The 20,138-nt window shown below is 39.0% G+C and overlaps 1 protein-coding gene across 4 annotated transcripts in view; it reads left to right on the top strand.

Annotated features, from left to right (window-relative positions):
- CACNB2 (calcium voltage-gated channel auxiliary subunit beta 2) overlaps positions 1–20,138 on the top strand; it is a 370,084-nt gene that overhangs the window by 305,237 nt on the left and 44,709 nt on the right. For all 4 annotated transcript variants that reach the window (XM_034760328.1, XM_034760327.1, XM_034760330.1 and 1 more), the window contains 2 exons: positions 13,042–13,164; positions 15,837–15,973. In XM_034760328.1, the coding sequence (XP_034616219.1) occupies positions 13,042–13,164; positions 15,837–15,973 (260 nt within the window). The remainder of the gene's footprint in view (positions 1–13,041; positions 13,165–15,836; positions 15,974–20,138) is intronic.

Below are 20,138 nucleotides of genomic sequence, written 5' to 3'. Positions count from 1 at the left end.
GGGCTGAGGGATGTGTTCGTCACTGCTTCCCGCCACCCCCATTGGCCTGGAGCGGCGAACCGCGGGCAGTGGGAGCCGCGATCGGCCAACCTGCGGATGCGGCAGGTAAACAAACCGGCCCTGCCCGCCAGGGTGCTTACCCTGGCGAGCCGCATGCCAAAGGTTGCCGATCCCTGATTTAAATAAAAGTTTCCTCCTTGCTGATTTAAATCAAGGTCATACTGGAATGGGGGCAGTCTGGTGTAAAAGTACTGTAAAACTGCTGCATCCAACACAGAGGGATTCTATATTAGATCTTGTCTTGACAGACTAAGAGGAAGTGATCACAGAACTAAAAATACTGGTAATTTGGGTACAATCATAACTTGATCACATTTCCAATGTGAAAACAGAATAAAGTCAGATCAGTGATATATATATTATACACACACACTTGATGCTGTAAAAGGACCAATTTAACAAAGCTGAAAGCAATTATGAGCCAGATCAGCAACAATTTAATCAGAAAAATGTGAATGATCAGAGGGAATGGCTTAAGATCATTTTACTAGATGCCTCAAAAGCCACAATTGAAGAAGGCTATCTTGGTTTAAAAAATGACCAGGTTTAGAAAGGATAGGAAGGCTGCTATACATTTTAAAAAATGTATAACAAATGAAAGAAAGAGGAAGTTAGAAGCTAGATATTGTAGAAAATTGATAAGGGAAGCAAAAGGACACAAGGCCATCAGAGTTATGAACAATATGGAGTTTTTAAAATAAAGTAGGAACAAAAAGGACCATTGTGATTGTTAGGATTCATTACTGGATGGAAATGGTAGAATTACCAATAATAATGCAGAAAAGGCAGAAGTGCTCAATAAATATTTTGTTCTGTATTTGGGGCAAAAAACATGATGTAATCATATCATAGGATAATGCTTTCCATTCCACTAAATTTTTTTAAAAATAATTTATCTCCTAGAACTGGAAGGGACCTTGAAAGGTCATTGAGTCCAGCCTCCTGCCTTCACTAGCAGGACCAAGTACTGATTTTGCCCCAGATCCCTAAGTGGTTCCCTCAAGGATTGAACTCATAACCCTGGGTTTAGTAGGCCAATGCTCAAACCACTGAGCAATCCCTCCCCCAGTAGCTCAGGAGGTTGTTAAACAGCAGCTGCTAAAGTTAAACATTTTTAAAGCAGCAGGCCTGGATAACTTGCATCCAGGAGTTTTAAAGAGCTGGCTGAGGAGCTTGATGGATCATTAATGTTGATTTTCAATAATTATAGGATCACTGGGGGAGTTGCAGAAGACTGGAAGAAAACTAATGTTGTGTCAATGTGTAGGGTAAATGAGAACCTGGATAAACAGTCTGACATTGATCCCAGAGAAGCTAATGGAGCAGCTGATATGGGATTTGATTAATAAAGAAATTAAAAGAGGATAGTGTAATTAATGCAAATCAACATGGGTTTATGGAAAATAGATCCTGTTAAACTAACATACACATATATATAATTTATGAGATTACAAGTTTGGCTGTATAGATAATGGAGTAATAGACTTAGACTTCGGTAAGGCATTTGACTTGGTATATCACATGACATTTTGGTTAAAACAACTTAAAAAATATAAAATTAACATGGCACACATTAACTGGATTAAAACTGGGTAATGGGCAGGACTCAAATGTAATTGTAAATGGGGAATCATCAAGTGAACAAGTGTTTTTTATAGTGCTTTGTAGTGTCTCTGTGTTATTTAACATTTTTATTAATGAACTGGAAAAAAACATAAAATGATTACTCATAGTTTGCAGATGACCAAAGTAAATGGTAAATAATGAAGAGGACAGGTCACTTATATAGAGCAATCTGGATCACTTGGTAAGATGGGTGCAAGCAAACAGTATGTGTTTTTATATGTCTATATCTAAGGAAAAAAGAGTGTAGGCCATACTTGCAAGATGGAGAATCTGTCCTGGGAAGCAGTTACTCTGAAAAAGGTTTGGAGATCATAGTGGATAATCAGCTGAATATAAGCTTCCACGGTGATGTTGTGACCAAAAGGGCTAATGCAATTCTTGGATGCATGAACCAGGGAATCTCAAGTAGGAGCAAAAGGTTGTTTTAACTCTATACTTGGCACTGGTGTGACTACTGTTGAAATCTTGTGTGTCCAGTTCTGGTGTCCACAACTCAAGAAGGATGTTGATAAATTGGAGGGGTTCAGAGAAGATCTGCAAGAATGATTAAAGTATTAGAAAACATGCCTTACAGTGGTAGATTCAAAGAGTTCAATCTATTTAGCTTAACAAATGGAAAGTTAAGGGGTAACTTGATTACAGTCTGAAAGTACCTACATGGGGAACAAATATTTAATAAAGGGCTCTTCAGTCTATCAGAGAAAGGGATAACATGATCCAGTGTTTGGAAATTGAAACTAGGTATGTTCAGACTGGAAATAAGGCATACATTTTTAAGAGTGAGGAAAATTAATCATTGGAACAACTTACCAAAGGTCATGGTGGATTCTCCATCACTGACAATTTTTAAATCAAGATAGGAAGTGTTTCTAAAAGATATGTTGTAATAATTACAGTATTTTGAAAGTGCTATTACACGAGGTTAGGGTGACCAGACAGCAAATGTGAAAAATCGGGACAGGGGGTGGGGAGTAATAGGAGCCTACATAAGAAAAAGACCCCAAAATCGGGACCGTCCCTATAAAATTGGGACATCTGGTCACCCTACACGAGGTCATACTAGATGATCACAATGGTCCCTTACATGATTTTTTCCCCCACTTACACCCATGGTATGGTAATTGCTCACCCATTTTGTGCATAGACCTCTCTATTTAAAAATCTGACTTTTAGTGTTGTTTTCTGATGTGATTTTTTGTTGTTGTTGTTGTTAGAATATATACATTCTAAAGATAAGGAGGTGCCTGGTCAAATGACAGCATTTCTCTTAGAAAGATAAAATGTAAAACTGTTTAACATCTGGTAGCATCTGTCCTTGTAGTCCAAACTATGGATTAACTGAGTGCTAAACTGTCATCACATTTTCAGAGAGATTTAGAAAATGAACAGAAAGTACTTAACTTCTTTGACCCTTTCTAATTTTAGAATTGTAGAATACAGAGTGAAATGCTAGATGTGTGTTTAAATTATATATGGATTAAAAGAAAGAGTGAAAGACAGTTATTTGGCATGATATTTTGGCATACTATTTTTACCCTAGTGAGGTAAGCAATTGCATGAAAATGTGACATATTGTACTTTATCCTGTTAGTATCATGAATTGCAAAAAGCAACAATGTTGCATATCATGGGTCTATTTATCTTGTAAAATGTTAAATTCAGGGACTTACGTTTTATCTATGTGAAGAAATCAGTGTTTGACCTTCAACAGTGAATTAGAGTTTTGAATTTTGATCACATAAAATATTCAATTAAATGAATTTCTGCAGTCAGATTTTGCTTTATTTACTACTCCAAGTTCCACAGCTATTCCCTGGATGGAGAAGTAAATTGAAGAGAATTTATAGCTGCTGCATTTATCTCCTTTGGAATTACTTTTCATTTTCTCCTCTGTCTGAGAAGTGAGATGTTGCCCTTTAATAAGAAATCTTTAGAGCATTGCTAAGAAGTATTGACTTATTGCTAAGATTTTTGAAGATTCCTATTGGTGATAGTGCAGCATGAGTTAGTGGTTAGTCAGTCTATAGTACTCTTTCACTATTACAATATGAGTGAGCAGGACACTCATGTGAGCATTTTTGTACCAGAGAATAAATGTTTTAGAAAGGCAGGCATGCATGTTATCTCTTGTGTCAGTGCTTGGTTTTGATTGCTCCTTAATATTTCTATGCTTGCTTTCAGATCCTTTCTTACAATGACTGTTAAGTAGAACTTCTTTTGAAAAACTAATTTTTAACAGAAGCGAATGACATATTGTGTGCTGTGCTATTTAATGATGAATTATTACTCAGGATTTGGCAGTGTAATCGTAGTTATTTCTCTATTTTCTGCTGCAAAATGGATAATGGTGTATAAAAAGTCACTTTCTCAGCTAGTCTACATAAAGAGACCATTTGTAAATTCAAGACAGTCAGAGTTTTATGTATTTATTTTTTTACAAAATGGTAATTTATAACTTAATCAGAATGTTACTATTACTGTGAGGTTTTTTACAATAGCTACTGAATATTATGAATTGCTAAATTCATTGCATATATGACTGCTTTTGCTCCTATACATAGCTCCATGTTAAATAACTTGCTTTTTTAGCAAATATCAACTACAATCTAGAGGATAATTAGAGTAGTAGTATCATATACTTGGTTTGATCTCTATGAAGAGGACACACATTTTTTTCTCGCTCTAGAAACATGGTGGCACTGACACTGTGACTCATGCAAGCAGAGACTCTGGAATGTTCCTTCCCATAAAGGTCGTTTGGAAGCATACCTGTGAATATATGGATATTGATTGGTAGTCTAATAATGATTAGCAAGTATTTTTATTCTACCCCATTTTAATGCTCAGTCTGAGTAACATGGCCATTTTTATGGTAAATATTTTTTATTATAGAGGCAGTCAGTCTCTCCTCAATGTGTGTCAGTTTAGGATGTTCAGTGCATGAGACGGTGTAAATACATGGCCTCGCCTCCTTCTGTCCCATTGAAGTATACTGAAAGACCAGATCTTGCATCTCCTGGGCACAGAGACTGCAATCATCTCTGGCCCTTGAGTGAGTAGAGTTGCCAGGCATCCGGTTTTCGGTCAGAATGCCCGGTCGAAAAGGGACCCTGGTGGCTCTGGTTGGCACTGCCAAGGGAACGGGGGGCTAAGGCAGGCTCCCTGCCTGCCCTAGCTCTGTGTGGTTCCTGGAAGTGGCTGCCAGGTCATTGCGGCCCCTGGGGAGCCCACACCCCGATCCCAGAGCACTCTCCCACACCCCAAACCCCTCATCCCGGCCCCATCCCAGAGCCCACACCCCCAGATGGAGCCTTATCCCCCTCCCTTACCCCAACCCCGCACCCTAGCCTGGTAAAAGTGAGTGAGAGTGGGGGAGAGCAAGCAATGGAGAGAATGGGGGATGGAGCGAGCGGGGGCAGGCCCTCGGAAAAGGGGCAGAGCAGGACAGGGCTTCAGGGAAGGGGCAGGGCAGGATGTTCAGTTATGTGCCATTAGAAAGTTGGCACCCTATGCAGGGCCGGCTCTACTGTTTTTGCCAGCCCAAGCAGCGCGCCGAATTGACGCTGCAGATGGCGGGGGCAGTCTGTGTGCCGTTAGGGCGGCACGCGCGTTTCCCGGGCGGCAGCTTTTGTCTTCAGCCGGAAGACAGAAGCCGCCGAATTGCCACCGCGGGCAGCTGAACGTAGAAGCTGCCCCCGAATTGCCGCCGCTGCGGAAACGCGCATGCCGCCCTAATTGCAGACAGACTGCCCCCGCCGTCCGCGGCGGCAATTCGGCGCGCTGCTTGGAGCGGCAAAAACACATGGACTGCCGCCCCTTACAGATTGCTGCCCCAAGCACCTGTTTGGAATACTGGTGCCTGGAGCCGGCCCTGACCCCTATGAGTGGGTTGTGCTCATATGCAATAGAACCAGGGTCCATGTGGCTCTCTGATAGGCCTGGCAAGCCAGAAAGCATGAAAGTAGAGCCAAGCTAAAGATCATGCTTCACTTTAGTAGTGGGGTGCTGTGTAGACATAGCCATAGAGTGAACCTCTGAGGACTTTGGGAACTGCAATACAGTGGAGGTGCACACCTCTGTTTGGGAATGTGAAATCTAGCCTCCTTGCTGCCTGTAAAGTGGAACCAAAACAGCTTTACTTCGGGCAGGACCTTCTGCACTTTTGGTCGTGGGGCAAGATTTTATGCTCATTTTGTGCCAGTGTTAATCCAGTTTAGACTCTGGATTTACATATGTATAATGGAAAGTAGAATTTGGCCATCTGTCTTATTCTGTGTTGCTGTAATACAGAGCCAAAAAGAATTCAGCTAATATTTTGAATATTTTTCTGTTAATAAAGAAATAATCCAAGACATCTTTGTAGTGTGTGGTTTAAAACAAAATAAAAGTTTGAGAAGAGAGATTATTGTGGTGGTATAACCTACAGAGCACAAACAATTTTACCTCCAATTCTGAAAATGACTGATTGGGAGGACACCAAGAAAACAACTATTTTATGTTTAATGGAAGCCCTTTTCCTAGAGGTCATGATGATGTCAGAATTAAACTTGCAAAGTTAAACCTGAGTGTTTAGCCAGCTGTGATGAACATGGGGCTTAATGCAATGTGTTATGTGCACACGCTATACGGGGAGGAAGAAAGGAAGGAAGGATAGCTCAGTGATTTAAGCATTGGCTTGCTAAATTCAGGGTTGTGAGTTTAATCCTTGAGGGGGCTATTTAGGGATCTGGGGCAAAAATCTGATCTGTCTGGGGATTGGTCATCCTTTGAGCAGGGGGTTGGACTAGATGAGCTCCTGAGGTCCCTTCCTCATCTTCTATGATCAGCTGTTACTTTTTGTGCATCTGGCAAACAGTGTAATATCCTTTTTACAAATACAGTGCTGAAAAATGAAAAGTGAAGTAACAACATTTTTTCATGTTAAAAGTGTTATATTAACAGAGTACCTAATGTTATGAATTAATGTTGTTCTTAAATGAGATGCAAGTAAATAATTCTAAATGTACTGTGCAACGCTTAGTCACTGATGTGGTACCAAGGAGGTTAGTATCATAAAGATATTTTACTGTACTTGAATCACGTGTAAGAAAACATTTCTAATAGCTCAAAGTACTTAGACATCTTAGACAATAGCTTGTAAAACTGATCCTATAGATACAAGTGGCTATTTCAACAAGCATATTGGGTTTTAAGAAACAGACTATTTGTTTGCATTTCATTCCAAACTGATCTTTGAGTGCTGAGGGCTCATCTTAAATTCCTTTTTCTTTTGTGACACACAAAGGAATGCAAAAGATATGTTTAATGATTTTATAGTTGTATGATTGTCAAGTTAATTAGTGATTTCTGTCAGCTTGTTGACAGAGAAGATAAAAGAGAAAAAAAGGCATGTGAACAAGGATGTTGTACATAATTCTTAAAATGCTCAGCGTCAGAAAAGGCATGTGTATATATATTAGCCCTTTGCTGTTGGATATCTCTTCCTATGTTTGTCATTTTAGGAATGAGATTCCTTCAAAAGATCTACAGGTTCCATTCTGTAGAGTAGAAAGGATATAGACTGGGAATGATAAGCTATATTGGATATAGCAGTTCAGACTTACTCCAGGAAAGAAAAGATAAACAAATGAACTGGGTTAGTCTCCAGTCATTTCACAGTAGTAAGGTCAGGCACTTTCTGGGGCACGTGGCCTTGAAAACCATTAATTGAAAGTACAATTTTAGTTTTACATCATTAGCTGTGATTGAAAGAATAACTGAGGAACACTTTGGATTCTTCGAATCTACCATTATAAAAGTTGGCACATTTACGTCAAATTGGAGTGACATGGAAAATAACAGGTGTTAGGTAGTTCTGACCTAGCAGCTTTTTTTTCCCCATCTCACTCCAATTTGACCTAAACTTGCCAACTTTTATAATGGTAGATTCGAAGATTCCAAAGTGTTTCTCAGTTATTAACAGACTTGTTACTTGGAAGGTGCAGGGCAACAAAAGAATCATACAGACAAGTAGAGCTAGAGAAAGAGAGAGATGGATTGAGAAGGTGAGGTGGCAGGAATTAATACAATAAGAGGCTATGAATTAGTCATCTGAGTTATAAAAATAGATCATGAAAGTGCAAAAGATCAGAATTTCATAGTGTTTTTGTGCACTTCTTTGAACGCATGTCTGTTTTCAAATCTCATATGAATGTTTCTTGTTTGACTTTTACATTGAATCCAGTGAAGCAAGTGTAAGTTACATAAATAACTTTTCCCCAATTAAGTGAAACCTGAAGTTTCAACCAATTATTTTCACATCTACTCATGCATAACTTCACAACTTTCTTTTACAACATAGGGAAAGACAATGGAATCTCTTTACCCTAGCTGTCTTGTCCCCACATTGGAACTTGTCATCCCAAGTCAACTAGTTGAAATATTTTCAAATATCTGATAAGGAGAAATAATTCCTAAATTATAGAGTAAAAGGGAATATCATTTGCCAGTCTTTTGCTCCATCTGGCTGGTTTAACCATAAGAGTGAGGACTTGTGACTACACAAGAGTTGATGCATTATTCATTTGTTGCTATTGTGGAAGGTTATCATTTGTTTTAACATCAGAATGAACTATTTTGGGCAACTGTGGCAACTACTTTCACATACTGTTGGCATAAGTAAGAAAGAACTGTAACTGGTGTGGGTAGGAGAAAGGCTGATACTGTCCTTAGATGGTAAATTCTGATCTTCATAGAGTGCTAATGGGTCTGTAAAAATGGGCTAAGTATTCTTGTCTTTGGCTAAGGTCCCATCATTTGTAAAGTCTGTTCCAAAGAAAACGTAAGTTAGTTTCACAATGAATATGAGTACATGCCAATAGGCTGTGTTGTCTAGACTGTATTTTCAGTCTAGACTGTGGCTTTGTGTTATAGCCTCATGAAAATGACTAATATGAGGATTATGTTCTAATAATCGTTCACTGTCTTCACTCAGATGATTGAAATAGCTGATTTTTAAAACTTCAAACTTGGCATATAGCTAAGTCATCTATGATTAGATGATTGGGGGAGGAATAGCTCAGTGGTTTGAGCATTGGCCTGCTAAACCCAGGATTGTGAGTTCAATCCTTCAGGGAGCCATTTAGGGATCTGGGACAAACATCTGTCTAGGGATTGGTCCTGCTTTGAGAAGGGGCTTGGACTAGATGACCTCCTGAGATCCCTTCCAACCCTGATATTCTATGATTTATAGTCACTTTGTGAAGTTTGGGGGAAAATGTGTGAAGAAATTATTACAGGTCAGGTATCATAACCCTTAACTATGTTGAGTAGTACTTATTCAAGCAGCCCTATCCGAAAACTCCGCTTCCTATATTTACCACCAGTGGAACTCCCTATTCAAATCCAGCTATAGAAACGATCCTGACAGCCCACCCCCACATCACCGAAAAGAAGCTCACAGTTTCAACCTTCCAACTGCAAAACTCTTTCCAGGTTGCCCATTTAGATAAGTTGTGCTATTGCAGGTACATTAAGATCACATAAAGGTGCCATTTTTTTTTCTTTGGAAAATTAATTTTAAAAAACCTACATTACTGCAACAGTACGACTGAGGTCTTAAATGTACAAGACCTAAAATAAAGTTTCCACAGTAACTCAGCTACCTTGCACTTTTACATTTAATAGAATAAATAATTGAAAATACTACATAAATACAGTACAGTCCCCCTAATTGCCACTTTGCAGATGTGCAAACCAGTAATTCTCACAAAAAGAAACATCTGTTTTATTCCACTTCTCAGCAAAGATATCATAGCTAAGGCCTGCAGTGAACCATTATAGTACTGAGACTCCATTACTCTTGCAAAACATAATGTATCCCACAGCCTATGCAGCACATTCGGCTTAAATTAAGCAGCAGAGACTCTTCTCCCCCTCAGGGCCCACCTCCCTTTCCAATCCAAACAACACCGAATAATAGCTATACCGAGTATTGTTTGTTTGTTTATTTTTATATTAAATCCTATTATTTTATACTGCTGCAATGCCAGTACTAATAAGTAATGTGATAGTACAATATGTCAGGGGAAACCTGAATATGGCACTAGGGGCTTTTTGGTATCCAGGTAAATGTATCAGATGATTTTGGTTTGAGGCAGCTGTCGCTTTTGCTGTGGGGTTAGGATGCTTTGCCTTTTTTCCCTTCTCTTTTTTGGGCAGAGACAGTGGTGTCTTTATACTTGGGATGCAGTGTGTTGAATTGTTCATCCATCACCCTAGCAACACTTTACAGCAATTAGCTACTTGCTTTAACACACCCCAATTTCTGTCTCCAAATCTAGAAGTGTCTATACCATAATCACGTTTACTTTGTGCGTCTGCTAAAACAATCAGCAGTGAGATAGTTAACGATGACATTGAAACTGTCACAAAGATGTGTTAATACTCTATTAAGTTGGATAGGGCATCAGTTATCTCCAGTTCACACTTTGAAACTATTTTAGCAACCATAAGGACTTGGGAGTTTGAGGCAGATCTGCAGCACTAAGGGAACAGAGAGTTGGCCTATCAGGGCTTCTGGGGACTCCTGATATCAGGGGAATTTCTGAGTGGCCCAAAAGCATGGCCTGGAGCAGCAGGAGGTGGACTCCAAAGTACCCTGCACTACAAGGATTCTAAGCCAGCAGAACAGGCCCTCGGGGACTGCTGTAGGTGGCATAATTTAGGCTGTTCTAAATTATTCAGGGATCTGGTTAGGGCTCTGGTTGGGTCAAGGATCAAGGCAGAATCACCCTGAGTCTTGCAACAAACATAGTTTGACCCATCCCCAAGGATCTGGCTCTTTTTCCCTCACCTTGTTAGATTAAAGCTTAGATTTTGGATAATAATTTGGAGAAATTTAAATGAAATCCACAATTATTATTCAGCAAATTACACAGCAGCCTACAGAATATTTATTAGTAAACTATGTATTATCAAAAATAATCAAAAGTAAGCTGCATCTGTAAAATTAAATAAACTAATTATTTTATTATGCCATTTCTTTGATTGTATAAGTTATTTGTTCATTTACTTAAATCAGAAAAGTCTGTACTTTGTGTTGAGTTGTACTTGTGGGGGAATTCTGCACCAAAAAAATAAAAATTCTACAAAATTCTACATATTTTATTTATCAAAATAATGCAGTATAATCATGCTGGTTTCAATTACTTGGGTAATTTATTTAAACAACAATACAGTGGATGGAGAATGGGAGTGGGGAGCACTGGAGGAAATCCCTAAATCCCCTTTGTCTAATAGTAATGTAGCTAAGTTTGGCCCTTTATTTCTAGTTGTTAGTCAACAAATATATGCAGCCATATGCTCAGTGTTACATCATAGGCAACTGAAGAGCAAGTGAGGGCTTGGGAATAAATTCACAGTTTATATTGGCTACTGACCATCTCCAGAAAAGTCAGTAGCAAACAGTTCATGGGCCACATTTTGATAGGAAACTTTTTCAGTCCAAAAATTTAGACCAGTTCTAATCACTAAAGCACCATAAGCATTTATAAGGCCATAATGTCCTTTACACCAGTCTGGCAATGTAAAGGAGGCTTAAAACTTTTACACCTATTTTGTACTCCTGGGGGAATTCACAAAGACAATGGGAACAATTCACTAAGCAGGCAGGCTGCTACATTCTGCTCTGCCTGAGAGGACAGAGGCTGTCCCAAGCCTAAGCTCTGCCCCTCCATGCCAGGCATGCCACAATGGCAAGCGAGAGGGACAGAGTGTCTCTCTCTCTCTCTCTCTCTCTCACACACACACACACACACACACACACACACACACACACACACACACACACACACACGCATGACTGCCCAGCCCCTCCCCCCCATGATTTATGTCTCTACCAGCTGGTCTGGATGCCTGAAATGACCTGCCTATGCTGCCAGGGAGGGATGTGTGACCGCTCTTGCAGCTTCCCTTTGCTTCCCCATCAGAAGTCATTTTTCTATGGGGAAGCAAAGAAAACTGTGGGGGACATGAATTCTGCACATGCACAGAGACACAGAACTCCCCCAGGAGTAGTCATTATTGCAAATGAGTGAGACTCTACTACCTGGACAATGTTTGCTTTAATATTGCTTTGAGAATCCACATTTTTTACTTTCATGATTTGGGTTTTTAAAATGTGTACATTAATGTTGCATTTACATAGGTTTTCTTACATTTAATTGTTTGTTAACAATGGTTATTATATTTTGTAACTTAGTCTTACTGTACCACTAACCTTAAAGTACGGTTTTCCTCTGAGAAGTGACTGGGTAAAGTTGGCATCTTCTTACTCAACAGATATGCTTTCTAGGCCTGATACTGTACCATTGACTTAAATGAGTGTAGAATCAAACCCTCTATGCATATTTAAGGGCATTTCCTCTCAAAATATTTTAATGCATAATATTATACATAAGCATAACACATAATCACATAAGCGTAGACTTCAGATCTGCTTACTTTAAAATAAGCTTTCTCTAGTATTTTCTTCTTTTTGCACTGCAAAGCCAACACAGCTATGAGAGAGTTCCAATTGCAATCAACTTCTGATCATGGTTAAATTTGCAACCCTCTTGTAAGGGAGGGCAGAATTGGACTGAAGAATGTTTTAGTGGTATTCAGTGGTATTAATGCATTAGCTAAAATGAACTTTGAGATCCAGAGTGAGTCTGCAGTGCTAAAATACATTCTTACATTCATAAAATGAGAAAATATGATATGGAACAATTGAGATAAAATAAACATGGAACTTCAGAATGTCATTTTTATACACGTACTTTTCAGTGTAGGAAACACTTTAAGCACCAAGAGAAGAGAGCTGGGCTATTTAACAGATGGAAAACTCTTGGGATCGTCAAATTTTCAATGTAATACTGTGATGGTGAGCTTTTAAGGACATGTTGTACCTAATGTATGCTGTAAATGGACATTTTGACCTAAGATTTCAGTAGCAACAAGCTACTTTGGGTGCTTCCATTTCTGGATGCCCAAAATCACTAGTCATTTTTGAAAATTTAGACCTTCGAATTATATTTCTACATGAACATTACTGACAATTCTATTGCTTTGAAACTAAATGTCAGCTGTTTTTCTCAAGTGAAATGGTTAGCATATATCTGGTATGTTCACATTGTGAACAAAAATATTTTGAGTAGAGCAGTTCGTATATTTCATAAGTTTTATGACACGTGGTTTTTCTATGTTAATTGGGAGAACATTAGGTAGATTACTTCCTGGAAGGGTTGTATCAAGTTTACATCAGTATCTGTATATCTGACTCTGTAGGTCTGAGAGAGAAAAATGTTCAAATTCTGTTTACCTTTTGCCCTGCAGACAAAACCTGTTGCATTTGCAGTCCGGACCAATGTCGGCTATAGTGCAGGACATGATGATGACGTCCCAGTTCCAGGCATGGCCATTTCATTTGAAGCAAAAGATTTTCTTCATGTTAAAGAAGTAAGTAAAACTTGCAGCTGTTTTCACTATTTTAATAATAATAATAATAGCACTTAACATTAACATAGCACTTTACATTTTCAAAGCACTGTACAAATGTTACGAAAATGTAACAATGCAACAGGATTTGTAGCTTCCTGGAAATATTGTGCTCATGATCTCTTGTACATTCTGCCTTCAAATACATAACATTTGAAAAGAAAATGATGATGTTCTCTAATGATTGTATCACTTTTGTAGGCTTTAAAACAAATCTAGTTCCGCATTCTGCATGTTCAATGATGTAATCTCTACAGGGATTCACTGTCCTCACAGTATAGGGATTTGTTCTGATTCAGCAGCCAACGGTTACTTCTCCCGAATGCTTGTGACTCAGTCTGAAAAAAATTCCTTGGCCCTGTTCTTTTTCCTGGAATAACTTAATTGGTTTCAGTTAATTATATTATATCATAGACAACATTTAAATATATTGCTACAAGAAATTAGACAGTAAATAAACAATGTAATAACTATCAATATGCTTATGCTAGCCTCCCAAGTGACTGTCTGTCCATGTTGTCTGTGCCATTGGTCTATCCTTTCTCCCAATCAGTTCTTGGAAAAATTTTACACGGGCACAAAGGAAGTTTCGTACCACAAATCTTCCTTCTTTCTCCCCTACTTGCAAGAAAAAAATGTGGAAGGTCAACGTCTGAAGTAAATAATTTTAAAATTTTATCTGGGAAGCTGCCTGGTACAGCCTTCTGTTGCTCACTTCTGAATCTATTTCCTGAATCTAAGTCCCCAGCTCCCTGGCAGAGTGTCCCATAGTGTTTTTTGCCCCAAAGTGATCTTCCCAAGAGCCCCCAAAATTGGAGGCACCACAGGGCACCACAACTCCTATTACTCACTGATGCAGTAGTCTTAATAAACACATTTCTGTTTACTGCTATCCTGCAGCCTCAATAAATGGGAGGTATTTATGCATTCTTGTTATTGTGTAATGATTTTTTGTCCCGGCTAGTTGTAAGCATAACTGCTATGCTTTTGCAAAATTGCTTCTTTGGTCTCATGGTTGACTGTTGAAGTGATCTGCCTCCTGTGCAATTGTCATTAACTGTGGAAGAGGCAGAAAAGCTGGGAGTCAGCATAAAAACTATTAGAACAATTCATCTGTACATGTGTAAAAACTTCTGGCGCTTCTTTGAAATCATCCAAATTTTTGCTCCTGCAGAGAGACAAGGAATGGTAGTATCCATGAGGTGGGTAGGTGCTTTTCCCAGTATTCATGGAACAGTCATTCCCAAAGGAATTCTCAATGGATGGACAGAAACATAGACAGAGATTAGGGAAAGGGAACAATAAATAGAGATTTTTAGTCCATTTTACATTGGTGATTAATGGTTGATTTTTCCCATGAGCATGAAGCACACAAAAAAGGGAATAATTCAGATTCAAAGGGTGCACGATGAAGAAAAAAAAACCTTGTCTGAAATCCTTTATAATCTATCCTATATAATATCTTCAGTGACACAAAGGGATTTGCATTAAGAATTCTGAGGAACAGAATCATGTCAACACTATCTGTTCTCTCATTCACAAAGACAGGAGCCAGTGGCATGAATGCAGCATTATACAGTCAGGCTAATTACCGAGCATCAGACTTGTGTTCACTTATTTAACTAGCAAGTAAACTTAAAATTTGTCTCAGGCATCACAAAAATTCCACAGAAGTGACCAAATTTGAACACAAATAAACGGTGTGTGTCATTGTCCCATTGCCATTATATTCTGAATTACCTTTATTTCCTTTTTAAAGGTACCCAGGCATCCTGTTTGCTCTTCTAACTACTGCACATTGATTAATATTACAAGCTGTGTGGTAGTGGAAGCTGATACAAATATTTAAATATGAATGAAGCGTGGCTCTAACTGATCTGTTCACTGTTACATGTATGCATAAAGTGACATTCTGTTAACTGGGATATCGTGTATGCTAAACCTATTTGTAACTTTTCCATTCATACAAAAATATCATAAAATATTTCTCAATTTTTGTCTGTTCATGTGGATGTGGATATGTTACAGTTGATCAGAATATACCATATAGATAGCATGTGTAGATGTGATAGATCAGGAATAAGAAGGAAGGAAATGGCAAAGTCTCAAAGCACATGATGGAGCATAAGGTGATTTTGACAGAGTAAAGTTTTATATGCCAGGTAAAGAGTTGGAAGGCATGGGCTACGTCCAGGAAGAATAAGCCTCTAGAGACAGGCTTGGAAGTGTTAGGAGGTTAGGGAGGGTGTTACAGGTGATAGGAGCAGAATGGAAGAAGTATCTACTGTCCACTGTAGAGAGAGACAAGATGGGAGAAAAGGAGGAATGCTGATATTTGAAAAGCATAGAGAACAACCTGTAAAATGGAAAGGGTTGAAGCTGGAGAGGTGGAAGGGAACTCAGATTCCTGGAGAATCATGAAGACTAGGAGAGAGAGTTTGTGCATACATGCAATGGTATTTTAATTGTTTGCAAATTATGATTATTCTTCATAGTCATAATAATTTAGTGCAGTGACTAACTGGAGAGGAATTATACAAAAAAAGAACTGACTGCAAATTGCGGGGGGGGGGGGGGGGGGGGGAAGAATAAAATGAGCCAATAATATTATTTTCATTTCTTTGTATGTTTAGAAGTTTAACAATGACTGGTGGATAGGACGGTTGGTAAAAGAAGGCTGTGAAATAGGATTCATACCAAGTCCAGTCAAATTAGAAAACATGAGGATACAGCATGAACAAAGGGCAAAGCAAGGAAAATTCTACTCCAGGTAATAAAAATAAAGATAAATTTTAAAATATCTTTGAGTGTGATGTATAATTTAGGAATCATAACTGTAGATTCAAGGTATCCAATATTTCTTTATTGTTTTCAATTAATATAATTGTTAACTCTGAATATTTTGGATTAATTAAGAAACACCTGTCACAAAGTAATATTTTTAGTGGTCTGGTTTCACTGCTTACTGTTGAGAAAAAGCAGGGAATACTGGTCTAAATGAGGACAATGTGCCACTCTCATTTCATAGTGATAGAATTGTGCATTAGCCACATAGTAATTCTAACTAGTTTGTGTCAGCATTTCCAGTGTGAATCCTTAATTTCAGGAGTGTTCAAGTCATGTAAAGATATCACTGGTGCTGAATCTTAGCTAACAAGGTCTTAACCTAAAAGTTCACAAAAAGTTTTAAAATATGAATTCATCCAAAACTCATTCTGTAATTTAGCTTTCCTTAAAAGTTAATACAGTGATGGGCACTTTTGAAATACATAAAATAGATAAACACAGGCAAACAAACTATGACATGAAACAATCAAGAATATTCAATTAATATGCATCAAATATATGTAAGGAAAATTGTTGTTATGGTGTGAGTTAAAAATATTATCAGCCTTAACTTTGCATGTTTGATTTTCAGAGATGAGTTTTCACAATTGTATGCATCCAATTTGTACGCACATATACAATTGTGTGTGCAAACTGGGTACTTGCACATAGATAGGGCCAACAAGATACCTAACTGTTCACATATATCACCACTGCAAATGCAAATTGATATCTGTGTATGCAAATATGGTGTGCAAAAGTGCAGTTTACTTGCGATTGAAAATCAGACTCTCTGAATTTCTTAGCATTTTGTAATTTGCTGTCACAGCTTTAAAGTTATTTAATAATTTCCAACACTAGTTTTAGAATTCACGAAGAATGATGAGAAGAGTTATGAACTGAAACCAGAATCTGCACTTCTGGAAATACTTTTTTTCTCAAGGAAAATGCTTTCCTATCTCAGATTATACATACTTGCCCATTTGTTTTCCAAAATGTTTTTCTCCATCAGTACAACTTTTACAGTACATTTTATGTTGGATGTTGTGTGCCTATTGTTTATCATTGAGGTCTGACTATATGTTCAGCATTGCCTAAAATTAAACATACAGTACCTCCAAGTATACCTTGGTATCTTGCTGCCGCAAAATACAGTATCTACTGTAGTATATCTAGAGCAGTGTTTATCCTCCATAAGTATGTCAACAGATTTGGGGGCAAATACCACTCATCCCTTCTCCGGTATAAAGGGCCCTAATTGCAGTAAAACTTGTGTGTTGTCACTAGTTGTGGGTGGGTTTGCAGAGACCATGGAGGGAAGCAGAATGCCACAGAAGCCCTTTGTGCTCTATTATAAAGGGAAGCATTGTTGAGGATCAGGAATGCAGTGAGAGCACAGGCAACTGTAGATGTAAGGTAGCAGCAGTGGCCATGGTATAACTGTTGTGTAATTCCACAGTCTTGAGTGGGGAGAATTCATTTCCCACAAAACCTCATAGAGCTCTTCAGCACACCAGCCTGGTGTTGACCGAAGGATTTGTCCCTTCCTGATTTTAAAGCTCTTCATTCTCCTGACGTTGTGACTGGCATTGCTGCTATCTTAGAGTGGTACACTTATTTTATTCTTCATATATGAAAAAAATACCAGTGATAAAGTCCGTCTCTGGTAAGAGGACACTGCATTAATATTTGCAGTGGAAATGTAACCTCTTTCACCTACATTTTCAGATGCAGGTTAAAAAGTTAATGGGAGTCAAATGGTTAAAATACTGTATGGTTCTTAAGAAATTTCAGGATTTAAACATACAAACTAGCCTTTATCTGAATCTCACTTCATCTGGAGGCAGCCAATCAATAGTGCAGCAGGAGGAAGAAAATATAGAAAAGGCTCTTCCAGAGGTACATGCTAGAACCGATCATCTCTTTGTAGCGCTTATGTCCCTGAACATGGCAAATTGGAATTTGCATTGCATAAAGTTCTGAGTGCATTGAACAGCCTCCTCAGTAGAGGGTGAACCAACCTACTCAGCTGTTCCAGTGGCCAGTAGCTGCCATTCTTCACTTTTCTTCTCTCTGCAGGCAGGATTCTAAACTTCTCTCAGATAATGCTGTGTGCCAGATTTGCAGCTGTTAAATTCACCTTCGATTGCTTTGTTGCATGTACTTTCCAGGTCTAGTAGCAGTGCTGAATTTACCTTGTTACTTTATTTAAATTAAAAAAGATATTTCTTGAAAGGGTCTGACAGCACACCAAGGTTTCAAAGAACCAAGCAGTGGTGATAAACTTCTTACTGTTGACTCTCTTCCCTTTTTCTTGAGTTCATTGAGGAAAGTAGAGTTACTCTGGATTTACCTTGGTTTAACTAAAATCAGGATGTGGTGGTCCATTGCAATATGTTTGCAGTAACATGGCACACTGCCACAGAAGATTGTTAATTCTATTACCCCGAGGCTTCCATAGTTTCAGGCCGGACAGTGAGGAGGTGTCTGCTCATATCTGTCTGTCATGCCATCCTAGACTAACTTAATGATGGTTCCAGGACAGTTTGTGACACCTAGGTGGCATATGTAAGTCCTTTGTGCAAATTATAGTGAACATTGATATGTTCACTTCTACATGAGGTGGCCACATTGTCATCTAATGGTCAAGTTAGATTTAGTTACCTTTCCTGTCTGAGATGGTGGAGGCCAATCCTATGAGGCTGAAAGTCTTGCCATTACTGACCAAGTCTCTGAATTTCATATCTTGATCTCTTTTGGCATGGCTCCTAGAGGGCACAAACTAGTGAGCTAGATATCTCAGATGAGACTTCTGAAGTCCTAATTTCTCAGGAGGAATCTACTAGAAAGATCTACAAACCCAAATGGACCAGTTTTGTGGTTTAGTGTAAACAGGACCAAATAAACCCTTTATTTGCTGTACTCAAAAACTGTCTTATCTTCTAACACTTTCTCAGTCTAGGTTAGAGACATCTTCTCTTTGAGAATACTTAGCTTTTATTTGGGCTTTTCATAAACATGTTTAAAGTCCATTTATTTCTGTTCAGACCCTGCTGAGTTACTGTGCTTGTCACTTAAAACATGACTGTAACCACTTACAGTTTTACTATAGCTACTGAATGTGAATGTTTAGAATGGATTGAGAATAGTTTATCAGAAAGTCTATTGCATTTTAGAGTTGTAGCCCCTCCCCCAAAGTGCTCAAACCTCCTCCCTGGTGCTTCCTACTTGGAGTGTCTTCTCTCCTGTTCTCCGATGGAGAGGGTCCTGGGTTCTTTGTCTGATGCCCGGTGCCTCCACCCAAGATGCCGCCTTATTATGCCTGAGGGTGTTGTCCCTTGGGAAAATGAATAATGTTGCTAATGGCCAAGAAGTATAAAATCCAGTACACAAGAAACAATGAAGTACATCAAACCAAACTCCAGCAATGAAATTCCACACCAAAAAGTAACAGTATAACACAGGGGGCTTTATAGGGAGCAGGAAAATAAGATCTGGGGAAGGAAAGAGTTAGGGTTAACTAAAAAGTATTCAACACTAACCAACAAATTCCCCACCTCCCAACACTCACAGCTCTTCCCAACCCCTGTCTCCCTCCCTGGTACCTTCCCAGGAAAATGATATGCTGAGATTGAGTCCTGAGCTGTGTGCTACAAAGCTGTGAATGTTAGCCAGCCTAAACAAAGTGAGTTCCCTTAATGTGTCTTCACACCTCGGTGGGGCAGGGTCCTCCTCTCCTGACTCCTACCAGGCTCACATGCTGCCTGGCCTAGTGTCCTGTGGAGGTCTCAGATGGCTCTATGTAGTTGGCACTGGATCGGAGCTCTGCCACGCTGGACACAGTCTTCACAGAGCTGGAACTGCCTGACCCATGCAACTTTCCCACTGCAGTTCAAAAAGACTCCCCCTGTGAGGAGCGGGAGTGTAGAGAGGCTAGCTGGAGCTCGCCTCTCTCTGGGGTGGCAGGGAACCACACCGCCTCACTACAGGGAGATAATCAGAGATTCGCTGAGCTGTTCTGCTTCTTTCTTTTGCAGCTCCCAGCCAGGAAAACCACCCAAAACCAAGTCTGCTTGGTCCTAAAACAGCACCAAAAAAGGGGAAGAAGG

Source organism: Trachemys scripta, chromosome 2, assembly GCF_013100865.1.
Source record: "Trachemys scripta elegans isolate TJP31775 chromosome 2, CAS_Tse_1.0, whole genome shotgun sequence".
Classification (NCBI taxonomy): Eukaryota; Metazoa; Chordata; order Testudines; family Emydidae; genus Trachemys; species Trachemys scripta.
The sequence above is the reverse complement of the archived record's forward strand: the minus strand, read 5'-3'. Positions and strand labels throughout refer to the sequence as shown.